The 19,364-nt window shown below is 48.4% G+C and overlaps 1 protein-coding gene across 2 annotated transcripts in view; it reads right to left on the bottom strand.

The window, feature by feature from the left end:
• Nucleotides 1–15,704: 15,704 nt before the first annotated feature.
• The window catches only part of LOC135809915 (uncharacterized), a 28,424-nt gene continuing 24,764 nt past the window's right edge, over nt 15,705–19,364 (bottom strand). For both annotated transcript variants that reach the window (XM_065323362.1, XM_065323363.1), the window contains exons 12-13: nt 18,365–18,868; nt 15,705–17,416 (exon numbers count right to left, since the gene is read on the bottom strand). In XM_065323362.1, coding sequence (XP_065179434.1) covers nt 16,551–17,416; nt 18,365–18,868 — 1,370 coding nt within the window. In that variant the 3' untranslated portion in view covers nt 15,705–16,550. The remainder of the gene's footprint in view (nt 17,417–18,364; nt 18,869–19,364) is intronic.

Here is a 19,364-nt window from a genome sequence, read left to right as displayed (position 1 = left end):
ATCGATCAAAGGCGGCCAGGGTCAACATGCAGTGGCCTGCGTCTACCGAGCTCCAGACGTGGGGATTGACTACTGGAAGGACCTTGAAGAGTCACTGCAGCGGGCCCAAGCGCAAGCGCCACACATGACCATTATTGGCGATCTCAACGTCAACATGACAACTCACAGCCACCATCGTACACACCTGCAAGACCTCAGCAATATGTTTGGCATCTCGAATTTGGTGAAGTCTCCCACACGGCCGACTCCAAGTGGGAATCTTGGTTCAGTAATCGACCTCGTCCTAGCAGACCATAACTTTGTCTCGAGTTGCGTTGTCATGGAATGTTCGATCAGCGACCACCACGCGGTGATGGCAAACCTCCATATCGCCATGCCCACAACTAGTCCAGGTAGGCAACGCCAAAAGCGTCGCCACTTACGCAACATTGATATCGACCAGTTCCGGTGTGACCTCGCCGAAGCACTCAGCGCTAATCCTACATCCGCCCGCATGGATGTTGACGACATGTGGACGGCTTTCTATGAAGGGTTCAAAACAGTTCTAGACATACATGCACCCATCATGCTCTCGTCAAGACGCCAGAGAGCTGCTGCGAGATTACCTTGGCTCGACAAGGATACGTACCAACTCACGCAAAAGAAAAACAGATTACACAAGCGCTGGCTAGGAGATAGAGGAAATGACATCCTACTCTCCCGGTATAAAACAGCCCGGTCTCAGGCATCCAACGCAATCCGCAAGAAAAGAAACGCTTTTTTCACCAGACAATGTGAGCAGCACTCTCATGATCCAAGGAGAATGTGGTCAACCTTGAACGCGGTAACCGGCCGCTCCAAGGCAAGGCAGGACCCAGTGTGCGACGTTTCTGCGGTGAGCAGCTCCTTCAATAGTATTGTCACTGATCCAAGTCGTCCGGACACCCTACAGATACCCCATGGTCCCTGCACCCGCACCTCACTATCAGCTCTCACGCCAACGACCTGTCCCGCAGTACAGCGATTACTCGCCACAATCGATCCTGACAAGGCTACAGGCAGTGACGAGATCCCTGGCCGTCTGCTGCGAGCCTGCAGTGATATTGTTGCCCCGCACTTATGCGACCTCTTCAATGCCTCCTTGCATTCCGGTCGCCTACCGAAGCCGTTCAAACACGCCCTGGTAAAGCCGCTTTACAAAGCAGGGGACCCAACAGTCGCCACTAACTACAGACCTGTGCCATTATTACCAATTGTTGCGAAGCTGCTTGAAAAGGTAGTACATCGCCAGCTTACAAGGTTCCTCGCGGCAAACGACGTGCTGCCGACCACGCAATTTGCATACCGCACAAACCACTGCACTGAAGACGCTTTGGTACTCCTGACGGAGAACATTCTCCATGCAAAGGACGCGCGACTAGCCAGTGGTGTGTGTTTGCTGGACATGTCGAAGGCTTTCGACAAAGTCAAGCATGACATTCTTGTACGCGATCTTTTCGAAGTTGGCCTTCACGGCACTGCACTCCAATGGTTTGCAGACTACCTCGAAGGACGCACCCAACAAGTGCAAATCGCTGGATCCATTGGTGTCAGTGGCACATGCTCATGTGGCGTCCCGCAGGGTTCCGTTCTCGGACCCGTGCTTTTCAACATCTACACCAGGCATGTGCCCACCATTGCCAGTCCGTCCATCTCAGTGCAGTTTGCTGACGATATTGCTCTCACGTTCAGCCACCCTGATTGCCATGAAGTATCGCGAGTTCTAACAACGTCTACAACCGAGATTGCTAACCACCTCCAGGAACGGAATCTAATCCTGAACACTAGCAAAAGCCATGTCCTGCGAATTTCCGGCCAAGACATTACTGTCAAATGCCGTGGAAACCCGCTACCAGCAGTTCCCCATGCGAAGTACCTGGGCATCACGATAGACGAGCACGTTCGATTTGACGAACACGTTAACAATGCTGTGAAGAAGGCCTCGCAGAAGGTGGGAGCAGAGCCCGCCGTTGCCTTACAAGAAAGTCCAGAGAGCAGTACGTGAAATCCGTTGTGATGCCAGATTTGCTCTACGGGTCCGTGGCGTTCTCTGGGTGCCTTCGACAAGACCAGCGGTCCCGCCTTCAGGTCCAGCAAAACCGTGCGGCACGCGCCGTATTCGGCCTGCCACCTCGCACAAGCGCCCAACCTCTGCTTGCTCGTCTGCAGCTGTATGGCGTCGAAGAGCTCCACAAGCAAAAGACCCTTATTATGATCTGGCGTTGCTCGAATGGTCGGGCAAGCAATGCACTGCAAGCCCTTCTGGAGCATCCCAGTACTCGAACAATGCGCGCAACGCAGCTTGGGCCTTCGAGTGCCCAAATCTGCCTCCAAAGCCGGCCACGACCGTCCAAGCGCTCGCGGGTCCATTTTATGGAACACCCTGCCATCCGACGTGCGTGGTATTTCCCAGTACCACCAGTTCAAACAAGCCTGCCTCCCGTTCTGTCTTGCTAGCAGTAGCACCCACTACTGAACACTACAGGAATCTTTGAACGTTTGCGATACTCCACAGTACCAGTCATGTGCTGTTTACCGCCTCCCCGTTGTTGTATTCTAACGTTAACGTTATTCATTGACTGAGCGTTCTTCGCTTTGTACTACACCCTGCTATCATGTTAGGCTATTTCCTACAATATTTTACTGTTTCCATTCGCTTCCATGTAATTGGGCGACACCGCCTGTTTGGTTCTGCGAATTCAAATAAAAATGTACCTACCTACCTACGATAATCTGTTTTTTTCTTCAGTTTTTGGTTGTGTAAGTGGGTATACCCAGGTTTCAACAGTGCTCAACACCACAAGGGCGGAGCGTAACCACAAAGGCCAAAAAGAATTGTTCCACCAATTATATATACATACATGTATATTGTAACGCTGCATATCATGCACGTAGCTAAATGCTAAGGCAGTCATCAGACAACTTGTCTGATATTGCCTTAGCATTTAGCTACGTGCATGATACGCAGCGTTGCAACGTATGTATATATAATTGGTGGAACAATTCATTTTGACCTTTGTCAGGTATGTGTACATGTAAAAGCATGATTGGCTGTTTTCTCGAGCGTCCTGCGAGCATCCGCTGGAGCATAATCTGGTTATTCTCTGAGCATAATCTGGTCATTCTCTGAGCATAATCTGGTTATTCTCTGAGCATAATCTGGTCATTCTCTGAGCATAATCTGGTTATTCTCTGAGCATAATCTGGTTATTCTCTGAGCATAATCTGGTTATTCTCTGAGCATAATCTGGTTATTCTCTGAGCATAATCTGGTTATTCTCTGAGCATAATCTGGTTATTCTCTGAGCATAATCTGGTTATTCTCTGAGCATAATCTGGTTATTCTCTGAGCATAATCTGGTTATTCTCTGAGCATAATCTGGTTATTCTCTGAGCATAATCTGGTTATTCTCTGAGCATAATCTGGTTATTCTCTGAGCATAATCCGCTATGCCAAGAGTCTTGGCTCCCATTTTAATTTCAGCACACCATAGCGAAACAGTTCGTTATTTTAGAAAGATTTTCCATATCCTCCAGACAGCTGTTTCGCTCATTGAGAGCTAGGCATTGGCGGATAATACTCGAAAAGGTGGCAGATTCTGCTCGAAAAGCAGTGAAATTGGCAGAACCACACAAACCTTATGGCGGGCAATTCCTCGAATTCTGCTGCATTTCTTTATCCACATACCAAACATGCATGAAACTTACCAGAAAAGGTACCGAATTCTGCCAATTTTTCTGCGGGCATTATCCGTATATGCCTATTGAGAGCTCCTCAGTGGAGGTAGATAACGAATTAATAGCAGATAAAGGAATGAGTATAGTTATGTATGGTAAAAGTGCATAGAATAGTTGCATACCCAGCATCGGAGGTCGCGCTGCCCTAACGGAGCGAATGCCCGAGGGGCCTCTCTGGAGGTTAGCGGCTGATACGCACCACCGCTAGCTACTTGTTTGTTTGTTTGTTGTTTGTTTCTTAATTACATGATATCGACTAAAAAGAAGAATGAAGTATAAAAGGCCAATGAAGGTACCTTGTGCTCCTACTAGTACAACAACAACTTTGTCGTCGACGGCAGGAGTGGAGGAACATCGCACGACCAGCGGGCAGTACAGTAAAATGCCCAACGCCGGTCTGGCCTGTGACTCCGAAGTTCCGTTTGTCTCACCTCGTTGCTACGTCACTATGCCGCGGGGCTATGGCCCAAGTATGGGACCACTAATATCAATCTACATGACATTGTATCATTGTATCATTGCACGTCTGTGTGGCAGCGTTAGTGCGAACTTCTAGTTCTAATATATGGACATGTAGATCTGATTCAGTGATTGTCTGCTTTTAACACGCTCTTGTCTAAATAATTCTACCGCCATCTGTACGCATGTCCCAGCAGAACTGTGCGTTTCGTTCCCACCTTTAGAGCTTTTGTCACCTTCAACTTGCCACTTTTCTATGCAGAAAGTGCGCAATTGCGCCACTTTACCCTAGAAATATACTCCTTCCCTGATCTGCTCTTCTTTCGTTATCTTCCTGCACCGAGGAGCTCTCAATGAGCGAAACAGCTGTCTGGAGGATATGGAGCATTATACATACCTGTACCTACATGTATGTACTAGTACTGTATTCAGAATCAAGACCGAACTCAGTCTTCGCTATGGTGTGGTGAATTTGGGCCTAGAGCGCAGTGTGGAGAGGTGGACAGTAGAGTGAGTAGAGTAGGGTCATTTACTCGCGCTATCAGTGTTAACTGTTCTTTCGCGTAGAGGACAGTTTTGCTAAAGCCTTTAGTTTTTTCGGAGTTAGAGACGTGATTTAGGCAACAACGCCGTCAGTACAATGGTCCTCGGCGTTTGTCCAGCGACACTGACTCACTCTGATGTCTGGAGAGTATCCAAGTGGCGACAGTGGAGTTCGCGAGGTGTTTGTCATGCTGGAAACGGAGTATCACTGTGAGACTACAATACTAGTTAGTATTAGTTGGTATCCCTGGTGATGTTTAGGAACTTTCATCTGCCGACTCTGCTCATGCTGAACTGTCTGAAGTGATGAAGCCTTGAAGGGTGCCCCCCCCCCCCCCCCCCCGAAGCAATAATTATGACTGAGCAGGGAGTTGCGCTTTATTTTTAGATGTCGGCCAATCGGCTACTATGTAATAAGACTGTACTTCTTTTTCGTTTTGGGGGTTAGAAAAGGGGAAGTAGTCACGTATTGTGTCAATGTACGCAATCTGTCTAATACATGTACATGTACATGTATCTGTGTCTGAAAAAATACATTTTGTATATACCGGTACCTTGATCAATTATCACCGCATTCACTTCATCAACAACGGCTATCCTAATACAATACATTGTCCATGTACCGGTACATGTATTTGTGGCGATTATGAATAGCAACTTAGTAGAGCGGTTGTCAGTTGACAAAACCCCCTTTTCTTTAAACATGTATTGCAGTTGCTTGATGTCCACCACTTCCTAATAGTTACATGTATCATTAAAAAAGGGGAAGTGCATGTACATGTACATGTATGCCCTTAAATCAAATTTTCACCAGTTGTAGTCTTCGGGGTGCTGAGTCGAATAGCCTTGGTCCGAGCAACCCGAGACGCTCCCTTCCTTCTTTACTCCCACTCGAACTCGCGCACTTCCGCCGAAACTGGGTGACTGCGCCCTACTAGATGGGGATTTGTATGCAAAAAGTCATTAAAAGCGCCGTTTCGTTCTTATTTAGAGAGGTTCTGCAAAACGAAAATGTGTACGAACTTTCGCTCTACGTCACGAAGTGAGAAACTTACTTCGCACGAACTTTCGCAACTTTGGACGCGAAACTTGCAGGGAACGCGAAATGAACTTTCGTAGGAAGTTTCGTGAGATTGGGTCATGTCGTAGGTGCACTTGGCGCGTGCAAACTACGAAAATGTGCAGAACACAAAGTTCGTGCGAAAATTCGTACACACTTTCGCAAGGCCTGTCGCGAAACTTCGTTCGAACTTTCGTTGTGCAGAACCTCTCTTTTTAAAGCACGGACAACCGTGATTGGTCCATACCGGTATCTGGTACAGTCTCTTGCCAGTCTTGGACGCTGAGCTAACTGGTTTCGGTCCGAAAAGGCTGCGATGCAGTGTTCACCCATATTCCCAATCAAACCCGGTTGGGTAAGCGGTCACGTGCTCGTGCATACACCAGTCGGCTGGTCAGTAATCACCGTGCCTGCAAGTAATAGTTACTTACAAAGCTGCAGGCTACAACTTTCACACCAAGGTTTAACTCAAAGGTTCGATGTCACACATTTCAGCGCCACTCATTTCCGCTGCTGTACATTTCAGCGCCCTCATGCCAGCGCCACCTTTACCTGTCGAATCTTACCTCAGCGCAATCTCACCTCAGCGCAACCATTTAACTCATGCCAGCGCCACCTTTACCTGTCGAATCTTACCTCAGCGCAATCTCACCTCAGCGCAACCATTTTTAAGCGCCATACCTACTACAGCACATCTGATTCAGATTCGGCTCACAAGTAGAAAAAAATCGATGGGTTCGCGTACCGAGCAGGTCAAGAACCACCTTTCCGCTTCCATGGGACGCCACCACCCCATGATCAGGCGTCAGATGCGGCTCCTAAACGGTGGGGGAGAACAGATCAGATCCACGAACCATAGTAGAAGCGGACAGGATAGTAAAGCGAATGTAAGACAGAGTACGTGCTTAAACGACCAGCGTGAGGACTATTAATGAGCAAGAATCCATTTACTTGGCAGGCGAAATTGCCGCTGTTTTGCCCGCCTTTCACTCGCTAGACACGACCCTTTACCGCTGTCGGAGAGAGCGATATCCTCCACTTCCCCATAGCAGGCCTGAAATCGAGATTCCAGATATTTTACAGAAAACACTTGGCGGAGAACAGTTCCTTCTTGCGTCCATAGGTAACGAGAATGAAAGTATTGTGTTTCTTTCTCAAGCCAATTTGAAGCTTTGGCAAAGTCGCCATTGGTTCATGGACGGTACTTTTAAAGTAGGCCCAGCATTGTTCGTGCAACTGACGACTATTCACATCATGGAATCGGGGAAATGTTTACCGATGGCGTTTGCATTGATGTCGAGGAAAACGCGGCAATCCTATGTCGATCTATTTCGTTCTTTGAAAGATTCAGCTGCTGCAAATGACCTCAACCTCCTCATGGCAGCAATAACGACCGATTTCGAGAGCAGACTCGCCCCTGCTATTGCCGAAGAGTTTCCGAACGTACTGCACAAAGGCTGTTTCTTTCTTTTTTGTCAAGCAATCTATAGAAAGGTGCAATCATTTGGCCACCAGCAGCTCTATCAGACTGACCAAATTGTCCGAAATCTTATCCGCTCGTTAGCTGCTCTTGCGTTCCTCCCAATTGATCGTGTCCAACCTGAGTATATCGCACTCCGAGAGGAACAACAAGTCCAGAAGCCACAGCTCGCGCAGGAGTTTGACTACTTTCTCCATACTTGGATTGAAGGACAACCTCTTGGGCGATGGAATGTGCGACATCTAGGGACAAGGACAAACAATCATGTCGAGGGATGGCACAATCGATTCGCGGCAGTTGTCGGCAAGTTTTATCCAAATTTGTGGCGTCTCATAGAGGCGCTGCAAAAGGGGCAGGCCACGACGCAAACGTTGCTCCAACAAATAGCAGCAGGCCAGCAAACCCATCGAGTCCTTCGCAAATATAAGGACCTGAACGCCCGCATTGAAACCTTACAACGCCGGCTCAATGATGGCGACGTTACGCCAAGGGAATTTCTTTCTGGTGTTGGACATAATTTAATGCATTGAAATGTGAAAATCTGCATTAATTTTGAATTGCGTCGAAACGAGTTTCGTTACTTTGTGTGCTTTACATAGGGATCATGCTAAATTGAACCTGCGCTCAACAATGGCAGGCATAGTGGGATGGTCTAAGACCATGATTGAGAAACAGAGGGTACCAGGTTCAAGTCCTGCTTGGAAGCGGAAGGATTTTTTCCAGCCGTGCTGCGACCCACAGTTAATTGGGAACTCGTGGCCTGGCACGAGGAAAACATGGATGCAGTGAATGGGATTTTCGGTCTTTGACCACTTGCTGGTGAGCTGATCTACTCACCTCCCACCGCTTTAGGAGCTGCATCTGCGCCTTGATCCTTGAAGGGTGGTGGCGTTCCTACGGATGCGGAAAACCCGGCTTCCAGCCGAGTCTCACGCGAACCGTGAAATTTTTTTTTTTGAAATCAACAATGATGAGATTGTTCCATGTGAGTGTGTAGTGGTGGAGGTTGGGGTTCGCGATCGTGAGCGCGTTGCAATGAGCCATGCGGTTAAGGGTTTCGCTGAAGTGGGGGCATACCAAAGGTTCAACTCAAGTGAGAGGAACGCTGTAAAAGTACTCAGTTGTAGCCTGCGCCTGCGGGCACGGTGACCAGGTGTCTGGTATGCGCATGAGCACGTGACCGCTTACTCACCCGTGTTCGATTGGGAATAAGGGCCGAATGCTGCATCGCAACCTTTTCGGACCAAAACCAGTCGACTCAAGCGTCCAAAAGACTACAACATAATAATTATGGACCAATCGCGGTCATCCTTGCTTTTATACGAACAAAATGGCGCTTTTAGTGACATTTTGCACACAACTCTCCGTATAGTAGGGTGCAGCCACCCAGTTTCGGAGGAAGTACGCGAGTTCGAGTGGGAATAAAGAAGGAAGGGTGCGTCTCAGCTTCCTCGGACCAAGACCATTCGACTCAGCACCCCGAAGACTACAACTGGTGAAAATTTGATTTGACAACGACACTCACACACCACACTTGTAGGGTATACTTCCCTTTAATTTTCTGACCTATTCACGTGACTGAGTAGAATGAAGTTGAAGACACCACTGCAGGTGTACTTATGGTTGATAAATATGGTGTTTAAGACACACCTGGCAATATGGCGGCTAACACACGCCTGCCCACACACGCTCTCTAGGCTGCAAAGTTCTGGCACAGAGCTCTCCTTCTCACCACCACCACCATCAGTTGGCGCCTGGTCGATGCATGGTTGGCGGTATCCGGCATAGCAGGCTGGTACATCAAGTAGCGCATGGCACATAGAAGATGACACAGCAACGACATAGCTCGATTGCGACGTACGTTTCATCCCCGCTTGACTCATCAGGCAATCTTACTGAGTATACCATTTTTTAATTCAATGCATTCATCAGACTTCACGATCTTGAACAAGAATAAAGTGAGATAAGATTGGAAATCCTAAGGGCCGAGATTTGGCGAATGCACTATAGCCGATAGTACTGTATTAAAGTTTAGACAATGTTGTCGACCCGGTAGAGCTAGAGACGTAAACCATGGTAAACTATTTACGGCCTGCAAGGCTGCAACAAATCATTATAATTATTATGCCAAATGTTCACCTCCACACCCTGTCACGCGCCTGTGCCTGCTGTGGCACATGTGCAGCTAGCTACTATCATCAGTGATCTATAAGGCCTCTTTTACGGGCAAACAGAAAACAATTGACAGCGGCATGGCGAATGATTAGAACACAACACCAAAAATAAAAAGAATGGTATGTGTAAACGGTACCATTTGGTAGGGGAAAGATCCAAGAATCCCTTATCCCCTTTTTACATCAAAATCAATGAAAAAAAACGCAAAAAAAACAGAAAAAAAGGAAAGAAAAACCCCAAGAAAATGTATACGATACATGGGCACTGTCCTGCCCACCATCATCTCCAAAACCTCCCAGCCGGCCCTCCGAGATTGCCAACTCTCGCAAAGCATTTACAGGACGGTGATATGATGATCGGGCACCGCGGATGCACATGATCGCCGACCGCAACAATGCAATAGCCAGTCGACACCGAACATATGTCGTTGTGTCGGCATACAACTTCGTGTCCCCATTTGAAATGAGGCCACACAGGCGCTTGACAAATCTGGAGCACTCTGGCGCACAACAACCAGCCGTGGTGAAAACTAGTGGAGTAAATTTCTCACGGTCCACATTGATGATTCGCTCAGCATACTCCAGCTTCTTCTTCCTCTCATGCTCTGCCAAAAGTTTCTCGAGGGGTTTGGTGGCATAGGACGGAGCATCGGGATGAAAAACCCGGACATCGGATCCAGGAAAGCATTCTGTGCCCTGGTCCACAGCCCTCGAGCCCGGAGATCAGCGCGAGCATCGTTGGCGGTGTTAGTTGAGGCTGCCAGAAACACCTCTTCCAAAACCGGAGCAAACTGAGGCTCGACAGCGACATCCGAGCAAACCTCAGTAAGTAAGTCGGCAAGAATATCGCGAACTTCATTGTGCCGAATGGTGGGGAAACCACCAGTAGGGCAACACATGGCATGGGCCGGACTAAACGGTTGGCCAGAAGAGCAGGTAGTAGGCACATCAACCAATGCCCAGTCATACCGCAACGTCACCGCATCCCTGAAATCTCCCGTCGACAGATGATATCCGTGTTCTCTGATAGGCAGTGTGTTGAGCCAGCTAGAGACACCTCGGGAGGACAAATGCTCCAAACGACGTGCCATATCCGCCGACGCCGACTGCGGCAGCTGGCGGAACTCAGCGGAACTCAGCGTCTCTTGTTGTGCCGCGTTGACTGGCGAAATCCTTCTTGGCTGTCATACTCGTAGCATAGCATCTTGCCGAACACGTTCCGGTGCTTGCTTTGTCCACGATGTGTTGTTCTGTTGCAGAATGTCCCTAACCTGGGCTGCTGTCATTGCTCTTGAAGCGTCGCGCTCTGTCCCGCTCATGCTGTGAAAGTGTGGAATGGCCATTTCTCCGAGACGAGTCGGTAGCCTGAGCACCGACAAATCCTCCGTGGTGAATGCATCTCGACCAGTTGCAGCCGGCAAGAACTCAGTTTCGATTACTATACTACCGATACGGCGATAGAACCGGCTTGTCCAACGCTGATACTGCGTCCTCCGGAATGAGAACCGTCTACGAAAGGGGTAGTACTAGTAAACCCAACGACCCCACAGGCCATGAGTCAAAGCTGCATATGGCGCGTGTAGCTCTGTGCTGGCAAACTTTGCTAATAAAAAAATATATAATGACTATGTGCGTAGCTCCTTGCACCAATCATCAACCCTCTCCCTCACTTGGCTGGCAACATCATCAGGCTCCCCGATGTAAGATCAGAACGCTGCCGGTGACAATGCGGCGCAGCTAGCTAGCTACACAAAACTCGAGATCACGAAAATAATTTCTATTGATTTCACCGAAAAGGTCCAGTCAAAGAAGTCTCTACTCATTTCGTGTGTCTTCCCAGGCCACTGTACAGGTAGTAGGTACGGTAGACTCTGTAGTTGCGCGCTATCGGATGGAATTCTGTAATCACTGTATGCTCCTCCGGCCATAGTCAATGATAGGTATCCCTGATTATGCTTTCCAGGAGGACCAAGATAATGAGGCGAAAAATAATTGGAGGGAAACAAAAGTTCCGTGATCCAAGCAGCTTGCACACGTAGCGCACGTAGCACCATTAGTAGGCATTACTAGTAGCGTCATGTAGCCTGGATCAAGCCCGTGCTGAGAGCGTGCTGAAAGGGTTAGCTTTTAGCGGTCTGAGAACGGAGTAGGCGGCGCTAGCGCGGGGACTCGTGTTTACACCTGGATTGGAGTGTAACGTTTATACGTACGTGGTCGTTGTGAAATGGAAGTTTTCCCCGCCGGTGCCCATCGGAACCGAGCTTCCGCAGCACTGGAGAAAACCGTGCAGTTCTTACAAAAGATCGGGCCTGCAGGCTTACCATTGCTGAACTTGTTGAGCCTCAAGGTGACTTCTGGTACTGCATGTACGTCCGACCCTTGCAGTTCTGTTCGCGATGCTCAAGTCGCCTCTCTAGCAGAAAGAAACGTGACTCTACCAGCCCATGCCCAGTTCTACGTGGATGACATTCAGGATCCACACTGGGTTGCCTGTGTTGTCCAGGAGAAGGACGGTCTGGTTCACGTGACGTTGGGACTCGCACCCCTCACGTTTTCAAGGCGACTAACAGATTGTTTAGACACTCTGGAAGAAGCTGGAGTCTTGAATTGGAGCAGTGAGAAACTCCACTTCCCCTGTGTACCGAGTGAGTTCGGTGACGACATAGTGAAGCGAGGTGAATTGAGAGGCAGTCAGACTTTCAAAAATCAGCTTACGGAATTCGCCGCTGTCTACGCCAAGCGAGAGTTGGATCACAGAAGCACAAGGACTCGGCAGGATGCCCGTAATCATGATAAATGTGTATTGCCAGATGGATACGTTTTGGACAGGCTGAACAGCGCTGATGTGCCAATTATCCATAAGCACTGGAAATACGGCGGCCTTGTGGGAGCCATTGGTTACATTACAAGCATGATCAACGAATGGCCAAAGCTTACATGCGGTATCTACAGATGCACGGGAGAAGGTGATGACGATAGAGACAGCGTGACGGTGTATGTGCAGCAAAGTGAGCCATTCCTACAGGCTGGCAGCAGGCGTGAGCTGGTTGCCTGGGGCATGGTGAAAACGTACGGAGCTATTGGCCTTCTGCACACCCTGGAGAACCATCGAAGACGTGGATTCGCCGGGATGATAGTTGACTACCTGGAGACCGCCATGCGACAGAACTCCTTACACTTGTTTGCTTACGTAGACATTGGCAACGACACATCGGCCAAGGTCTTCGACAAAGCTGGCTTTCAAGGAGTTCAGGATTTCAAGGTGCTTTGGCTAACGTTCTTGCCTCATTGAGTGTTTGGCCTGATGTGAACGTATCAACCAATGCACACTGAATTGGTTCGATTTTGCCCAAGAATCGATTTTGAACTTCTTCATGAATTACCCCTGGTTATTCTCTCATCACCCCCCCCCCGTGTGAATAGGATGAATCGATTCCAGGGCGCACAATGTCAAATCGAACGAGGAGGTTCCATTCATGAATCGATTCACGGGAGTAATCGAACGCACCCACTGTGCATGTACTTGCAGTATTGGTTAGGTCAAGCGCTAAAAAAATGCCCATCACAACACCCTTGATGATCTGGGCTAACCAGAGTTCTGGATCAACAGGCTACTCACTATACAGTACGAGAACAACATGTCAGACCGTATCAAACAGAAGGCAACTATCTCATACCTGCCAAGTATCCAGATTTTTCGGGATTATCCCGCAATTTTGGAAGAACTCCCGCGATCCCGAAATTCCTGTCGATTATCCCGAAATTCACTGTTCAAGAAACAAGCTTGATATTGTACTTGGAGCACTTCAAATGACTTGTCGCAGGCCAGTAGTTGTCCGTATTGATTCCGGACCGCCATAGCCTGCAGTACCAGTGGATCTACTAGTGCTCCTTCCATGAGCAGTCTCTGAAAAACCTCCGTTTTTGAGTCTTGAACATGCGTAAGTGTAATCCGATGATCACCATCAATCATTATTCTATTATCGAAATGTTGGTGCCATCAAAAGTTGAAAAAGGTTTTTGGTGAAAAATATGACATATCCCGAAAAGCCAAGGCAAATCCCGGGATTTTGCCATAACGGCGATCTAGAAAAAGCACTCTCAGTACTTGGCAGGTATGCTATCTGTGCTAAAATCAAAGCGGAAAGTGCTGAATAATGAAACCGATGCAATGTGTGCTAATGGCAATGATGCTGCAGCATAATTCAAAATACTTTTGACTAGTGGTGTGCCCGGGCACATGTAGCCGGGTAGCCGTGCTACCCTTGAAGACCCCGGTACAGAATAATAGTACCAGAAAACCCGAAGTCGCAAATGACATGTACATGTACAGTGCATGTGTGCAAATTCATGTAATACTCCGTATGTGTACCCAGTGTGTAAGGGAAAGGGTGCATTCTGGCTTTACCATGGAAACATTACCCGATCGGGTACCCGTGGAAAACTACCCGAATCCGATACCCGAAGAAAATGCTACCTGGCTCGGCCCTACTTTTGACTAGTGTGCTCATGTGGGCAGCGGAACCCAGAATCGGCTTCAGATACAACACCAGGTGCACTTCTGAGCGTGTGCATATGTGTGTGTGTGTGTGTGTGTGTGTGTGTGTGTGTGTGTGTGCGTATGTATTTTTTTGCGGTCTGCCCATGATCGGGTCTTGGTCTCCTGTCTTATTATCTCAATTCTTGCGCATATGTGATACGTGTGCGTGTGTGGTGGTGCATGTGCGCTCATGTGCGTGTGTGTACGGACGTACGTTCCTGTTTGCATGTGTGTGCGTATATGCGTGCGCGCATTCCTGTGTGTGTGTGTGTGTGTGTGTGTGTGCGTGTGTGTATACGCATTCGGATGCCTGGGCATTTGTTGTCAATGTGTTGTATGCCTGCTTCTCAACTTTCCTTCCCATTCTACACATTGCGTGACTGTGCTGCCACCTCTATTTCTCATTTGCTCTGCATGCAATGCTCCTGCTCATTTTTTCTCACTTTTGTATTTTTCGGTTTGGCGCGCATGAGCAGTGATGAGACCGAGACCCTTGGTCGGTTGAGCTGCTTTTGCCCCGCCTCCGCTGCTTCGGCTGCCATCGCTATGTGTATTCCCGTGCGTTTTGCCGGAGTTTGCGCCATGCTGGTTTGTGGTTGTCTTGGAAACAATGTGCTTGTGTGTTCATATGCATGTGTGTGTGTGTGTGTGTGTGCATGCGTGATCGCTGTGTACGTGTGATCGCTGCGGCCGTTGGTTCTTGAGCCATGGTGGCCTTGCCCGTCACAAGTGTGTGGCTCAGTCCCCAGCCGCAGTGGAGCCATGTTGTGGCGCGCACTGTGCGTTCTGGGGCCGCTGCTTCCGTTCGGTCCAGGGCAGGATCTCTCTCTCTCTCTCTCTCTCTCTCTCTGTTTTTGGTGGACAAAAACATCTCTGGCGTTAATTGCTTTCTTGCTTCGACTTCTGCCGCGCCTTTGTTCTCGTACTCCCCTTCATGTACAAGTGTTGTGCAAACCCTCCTTTAATATAGTCTGTCTCATTTTGCCCTGAGATGTTTTGATGCATAGTGATTATGACGCTCATCATTCGCTCCCTTGTCACTGGACAGTTCTGTCCGTTTGGATTTAGCGAATTCAAATAAAGAAAACGACAACAACAACAACAACAACAACAACAACAACAACAACAGGAATAGACACCGCTGCTCAGGTTCTCCCCCGGCCATACGTCAGTCTCGTGGTAACAGTCGTAGGTGATGAATGCTGGGGACCTCTCGTTGTGTTCCGGACGCCGTGGGACGGCGTTCCCCTTTTCTCTCTCCGTTGTAACTCCGGGGCCCACGTGACCCTTGTGGCAGTGGCTCGACAGGACAGGTGTGTGTGTGCGTGTACCCATATGTGTGTGTGCTTGTGTGTGTGCGTGTACACGTATGTGCATGTGTGCGTGGTGTGTACACATGTGCATATGTGAGTACGCGCATCATGCATGTGTGTGTGTGTGTGTGTGTGAGTGTGTGTATGTGCCTGTGAGTATGTATGCGTGAGTGTGTGTGTGTGTGTGTGTGTGTGTGTGTGTGTGAGTGTGTGTATGTGTGTATGTGTGCGCGTGTGCATGCATGCATGCGTCTATGTGTGCCACAATTGCAAGAAATTGCATTGCTTCACGCCTAGTGCTGTACGCCTGGACGATTCTGTATTCCACCGGCCACTGCAGTAGACAGTACATCTCTCATAATACTAGATGGGCGCTTAGTTAGTTCGGACACTTCCTGCACTTTCACCTCTAGTCTCGCTTATGATGATTGCGGAGGTTTGAAACTAGAGTGTGTGTATTGTATGAATAGAAGTGGAATTTGAGATCAGGTTGTTAACCCTTTCCAAAAATTACATCCCTTGATTGAACTCCTAAGAGTAATTTGTCTGAAAGTTGATATCAAATTATTATCAAGCACATAGAGCAGTGAAATAAAATAAATTCACAGCCCGTGCGAGACTCACTCAGACTGAGTTTTCCGCATGCACAGGACCGCCACCACCCTATCCGCAAGGAGCAGATCAGTGATTGGTTTCTAATACGGAGGTGAAACGGGACAGGTTGATTTAACTTGGAAAGAATAATGATAAAACTGTCGTACTGTAAATCTGATTTGTAAAGCACCTCTCGAGGCACCAATGATTGCTATGATACTGAAAAGCCAAGGAGCCAGAAATCCTGATCTTTGCAGGTCCCGGGCCAGTTGCTCTACACGCAATACATGCACTGAATGCGCGCGTGTACCTTTTTCTGAACGTTGTCTCCCGATTTTTGGCCATTTTGATGAGCGGGACCAGCCAAGCCTGGTGGCTGGGTCGCTTGCGAATGTTCACACGCCCATTGGGACATATTAGGTGTACACGCAAGTCAAGGCACCAATGGACAACTTTCACCATTGTTATGTTGCCGTCATAACGCCTTTGTGCTGCCTGTATGCTGTGATTGACAGGCGAATACTTGAAGGTAGACTGTGACGCTGCTCTCAGGAAGAAAACTGTCCACTGACGAGCAGGCAGGATTGCCCTTCAACAAGAAAATATGGCCAGGGATCCAGAGTCAGCATCGTTACACACTGGAATCAAATTCTGAGTTTGTGTCCACATGCGTATCCGTACATGACGTTGCACTGCTAGAGTTGCAGCCACTCCCAACTGACCTCCGTCCAGGGTCAGCTGCTGAATCAGCATTTTCTTCCCCATCATCATTTGGAACAGCCTCATCATCATCAGCAGCAGCAGCAGCAGCATCTTCTTCCTCCTCATCATCATCAGGAGCAGGGACAGGTACAGAAGCACCAGGTGGTAGATGGCATCCATCGCCAGGGCGTGATAGTGGCAATTGCTCATGGGGCAAGCGAGTACTTTGAGCATCTTGAATGCTGATGTCTGCGCTGGAAATACAATACTGTGCTTGGTTACTTGATATGAACCCAGCAGTAGCATCGTATATCGACTCTGCCAGATCATCTGCATGTTCACTATGCTGAGGAGGCCATGTATCACCTTCGTACCCAATCGTCAGACTCAGCCCTAGATCACGGATATCTTGACATGTGAGTACTTCTTGGCAGGAATCTTTCGGGTGAATGATTACTGTGATACAAGGACGCTCGGGATTCCTTCTATAGCAGCGCATCAGTGCAGGAGGTTGGCTCCATGCTTCTCTGCAGCCAGGACTGACTGGCACTAAGAATATGTCCAGCGGTCTCAGGCGCATCGAGGTCCTTCCCTGCACTTCTTCTGACAATCCCTCCAGGCGTTTTGCCAAGGTGGCATCCGCAAACTCCACTGTGAGTCTGCCATGGTACTCCTGCCCGTCAACTGACCATTTATTTCCATGAAATGTTACAAGAAAGTTGCCAATGACCGCTGTGGGCTTGATCATCACTTCCGTCAATAGATAGTCAGATTGGATGTGCATTTGGTAGGTAGCTGTGGACCAAGCAAAGCAAGAATGCAAACAGTTTCAACACGAATTTACAATACTGAGTCCAATACTGAGTCTAAAGATGTGTGCTGAAAACCAGGTTGACTGCAGTCACCTCACACTACAGTCCATCCATAAAAAGATGATAGTCTTGCTTTTGGCCATAAATGAGTCAAATGTTGAAAATTTTGTATGGAATGGTCTTCCAAACTTGTTTCTGAAGTCCATTTCGAGAAAATGCAAGCGGTAACAAGAATAGGATTTCGGCCAGGTTTTGGCCCGAAACCTGGTTGACGGATCTGTTCTATACTCCCCCGCCGTTTAGGAGCTTCATCTGACGCCTGCTGAAGGAGTGGTGGCGTCCCAGGGAAGCGGAACGGTGTTTCTTGACCTGCCCTGTATGCAAACCCGTGCAATTTTGTTTTGCCCCAAAAGCACTGGATTGGGAAAAGCCACATAAATCCAGGTAGCTCGACTCCACACGCAAGGGTATATGCAATATTATATTATGTAGTGTGGTTCGAATCCCAGTTCAGGTATCGTTTTGTACCCTTTTTAAAGTTCCAAAATTCGCTGCACTGAAACGTGTACAACCCCCCCCCCCCAAAAAATCCCCCGGTACAGGAGCTCACCAGAGCCAGAGATCATCTTTTCAATGAATGGACTGCAGTAACCTATGAATACAGAGATTTCAGAATCAAGTACTGTACATTTACTAGCTGGACTACTGGCATCCTCTGCCTGCTCTGCCTGGTAGAGGGTAGGAAAACAGAGAGAAATACTGGGAGGGTAGGAGAGGTCGGAAGGAAGGCCCAAGCATGGTGCAGCAAGAAGATGGGAGGGAGGAATAGAAAAAGGGAACGAGGCCGTTTCAACACCCTCAGCTGTTGAAGGAAAGAGGAAGGCAGAGAGAAAGAAGTAGCTTTAGGATGCTTGTTTGATCACATGCTTACGTTTATCTGATGGCTGGAGCTCAAGTAGTTTTGTTGTAAAACGGTTGATCACATCTGCACCAGGTGCGCGTTTGTTTTTGTAGTCCAGCCAGAAGATGTCCGGGTGTTTGTCATCGTCCAAGAAGAGCTCCTGGCACTTGGGTCCCATTTCATCTTGATTATGATCCAGTATGACCAGCCCATCGCTGGGGGCGTCTAGCGCTTGCCGACAAGCAAGTAAGGATTTATACAGGTGCTGACGGTCTATTTTGTCACTCTGCGGTAGCAGCTGTATATAGGGCTTAACCAGGTCTTCCGATGCAAAGACGATGAGGATTTCCGAGACATTCCATCGCCACACACACTCGTGGCTCATTCGCTTGACGATGGCTTTGTTCGCCGCCGACTTGAAGGCCTTCACGTTCTTCATGGAGGGATGGTAGATGTACGTCAGATACACAGTTCTGCCCATAGAAGTTACGATCTGATCTTTGCAGGAGGCAATAGCGAGGGGTTGCTTGAGTGCTGCACAAGGACAAGATCAACAAGCACATGTGGTCAAGGTATGAGTGTGTCCACACAAAGACCGAATCTAGTCTGCTCCACTCTCACCGTTTCAGAGACGGTAAACTTCTGTTCCACCGACATAATTGTTTAGTTAAGTTATTATTTATACAAAAGAGAAAGACCAAGGAACTGCAAGTTACGCTATACTGTCCACTAACACCACCAGTTACTAAACAATCAGCTCATGCGATAACATTGCACGACACTCACCGGCGGTACTGACGGTTTACAACTAACTGGCTAACAGCTCTAGCACATCTTGGATGCGCACTCCAACAGCTTTCCAACTTGGAAGGTTCTAAGTTATAGAAATAACATACCGTATTTTCCGGAGTATAGTGCGCACCTTTGTATAACGCGCACCCCCAATTTTCAAGTGCGCACCCCCAATTTTCATTGGGGGTGCGCACTTCAATCTTCATTGAAGTACATACATTTCATATTCGGAGCATAG

This window comes from Sycon ciliatum, chromosome 2, assembly GCF_964019385.1.
Source record: "Sycon ciliatum chromosome 2, ocSycCili1.1, whole genome shotgun sequence".
NCBI classification, from domain to species: domain Eukaryota; kingdom Metazoa; phylum Porifera; class Calcarea; order Leucosolenida; family Sycettidae; genus Sycon; species Sycon ciliatum.
This window is presented reverse-complemented; position numbering and strand designations above follow the sequence as displayed.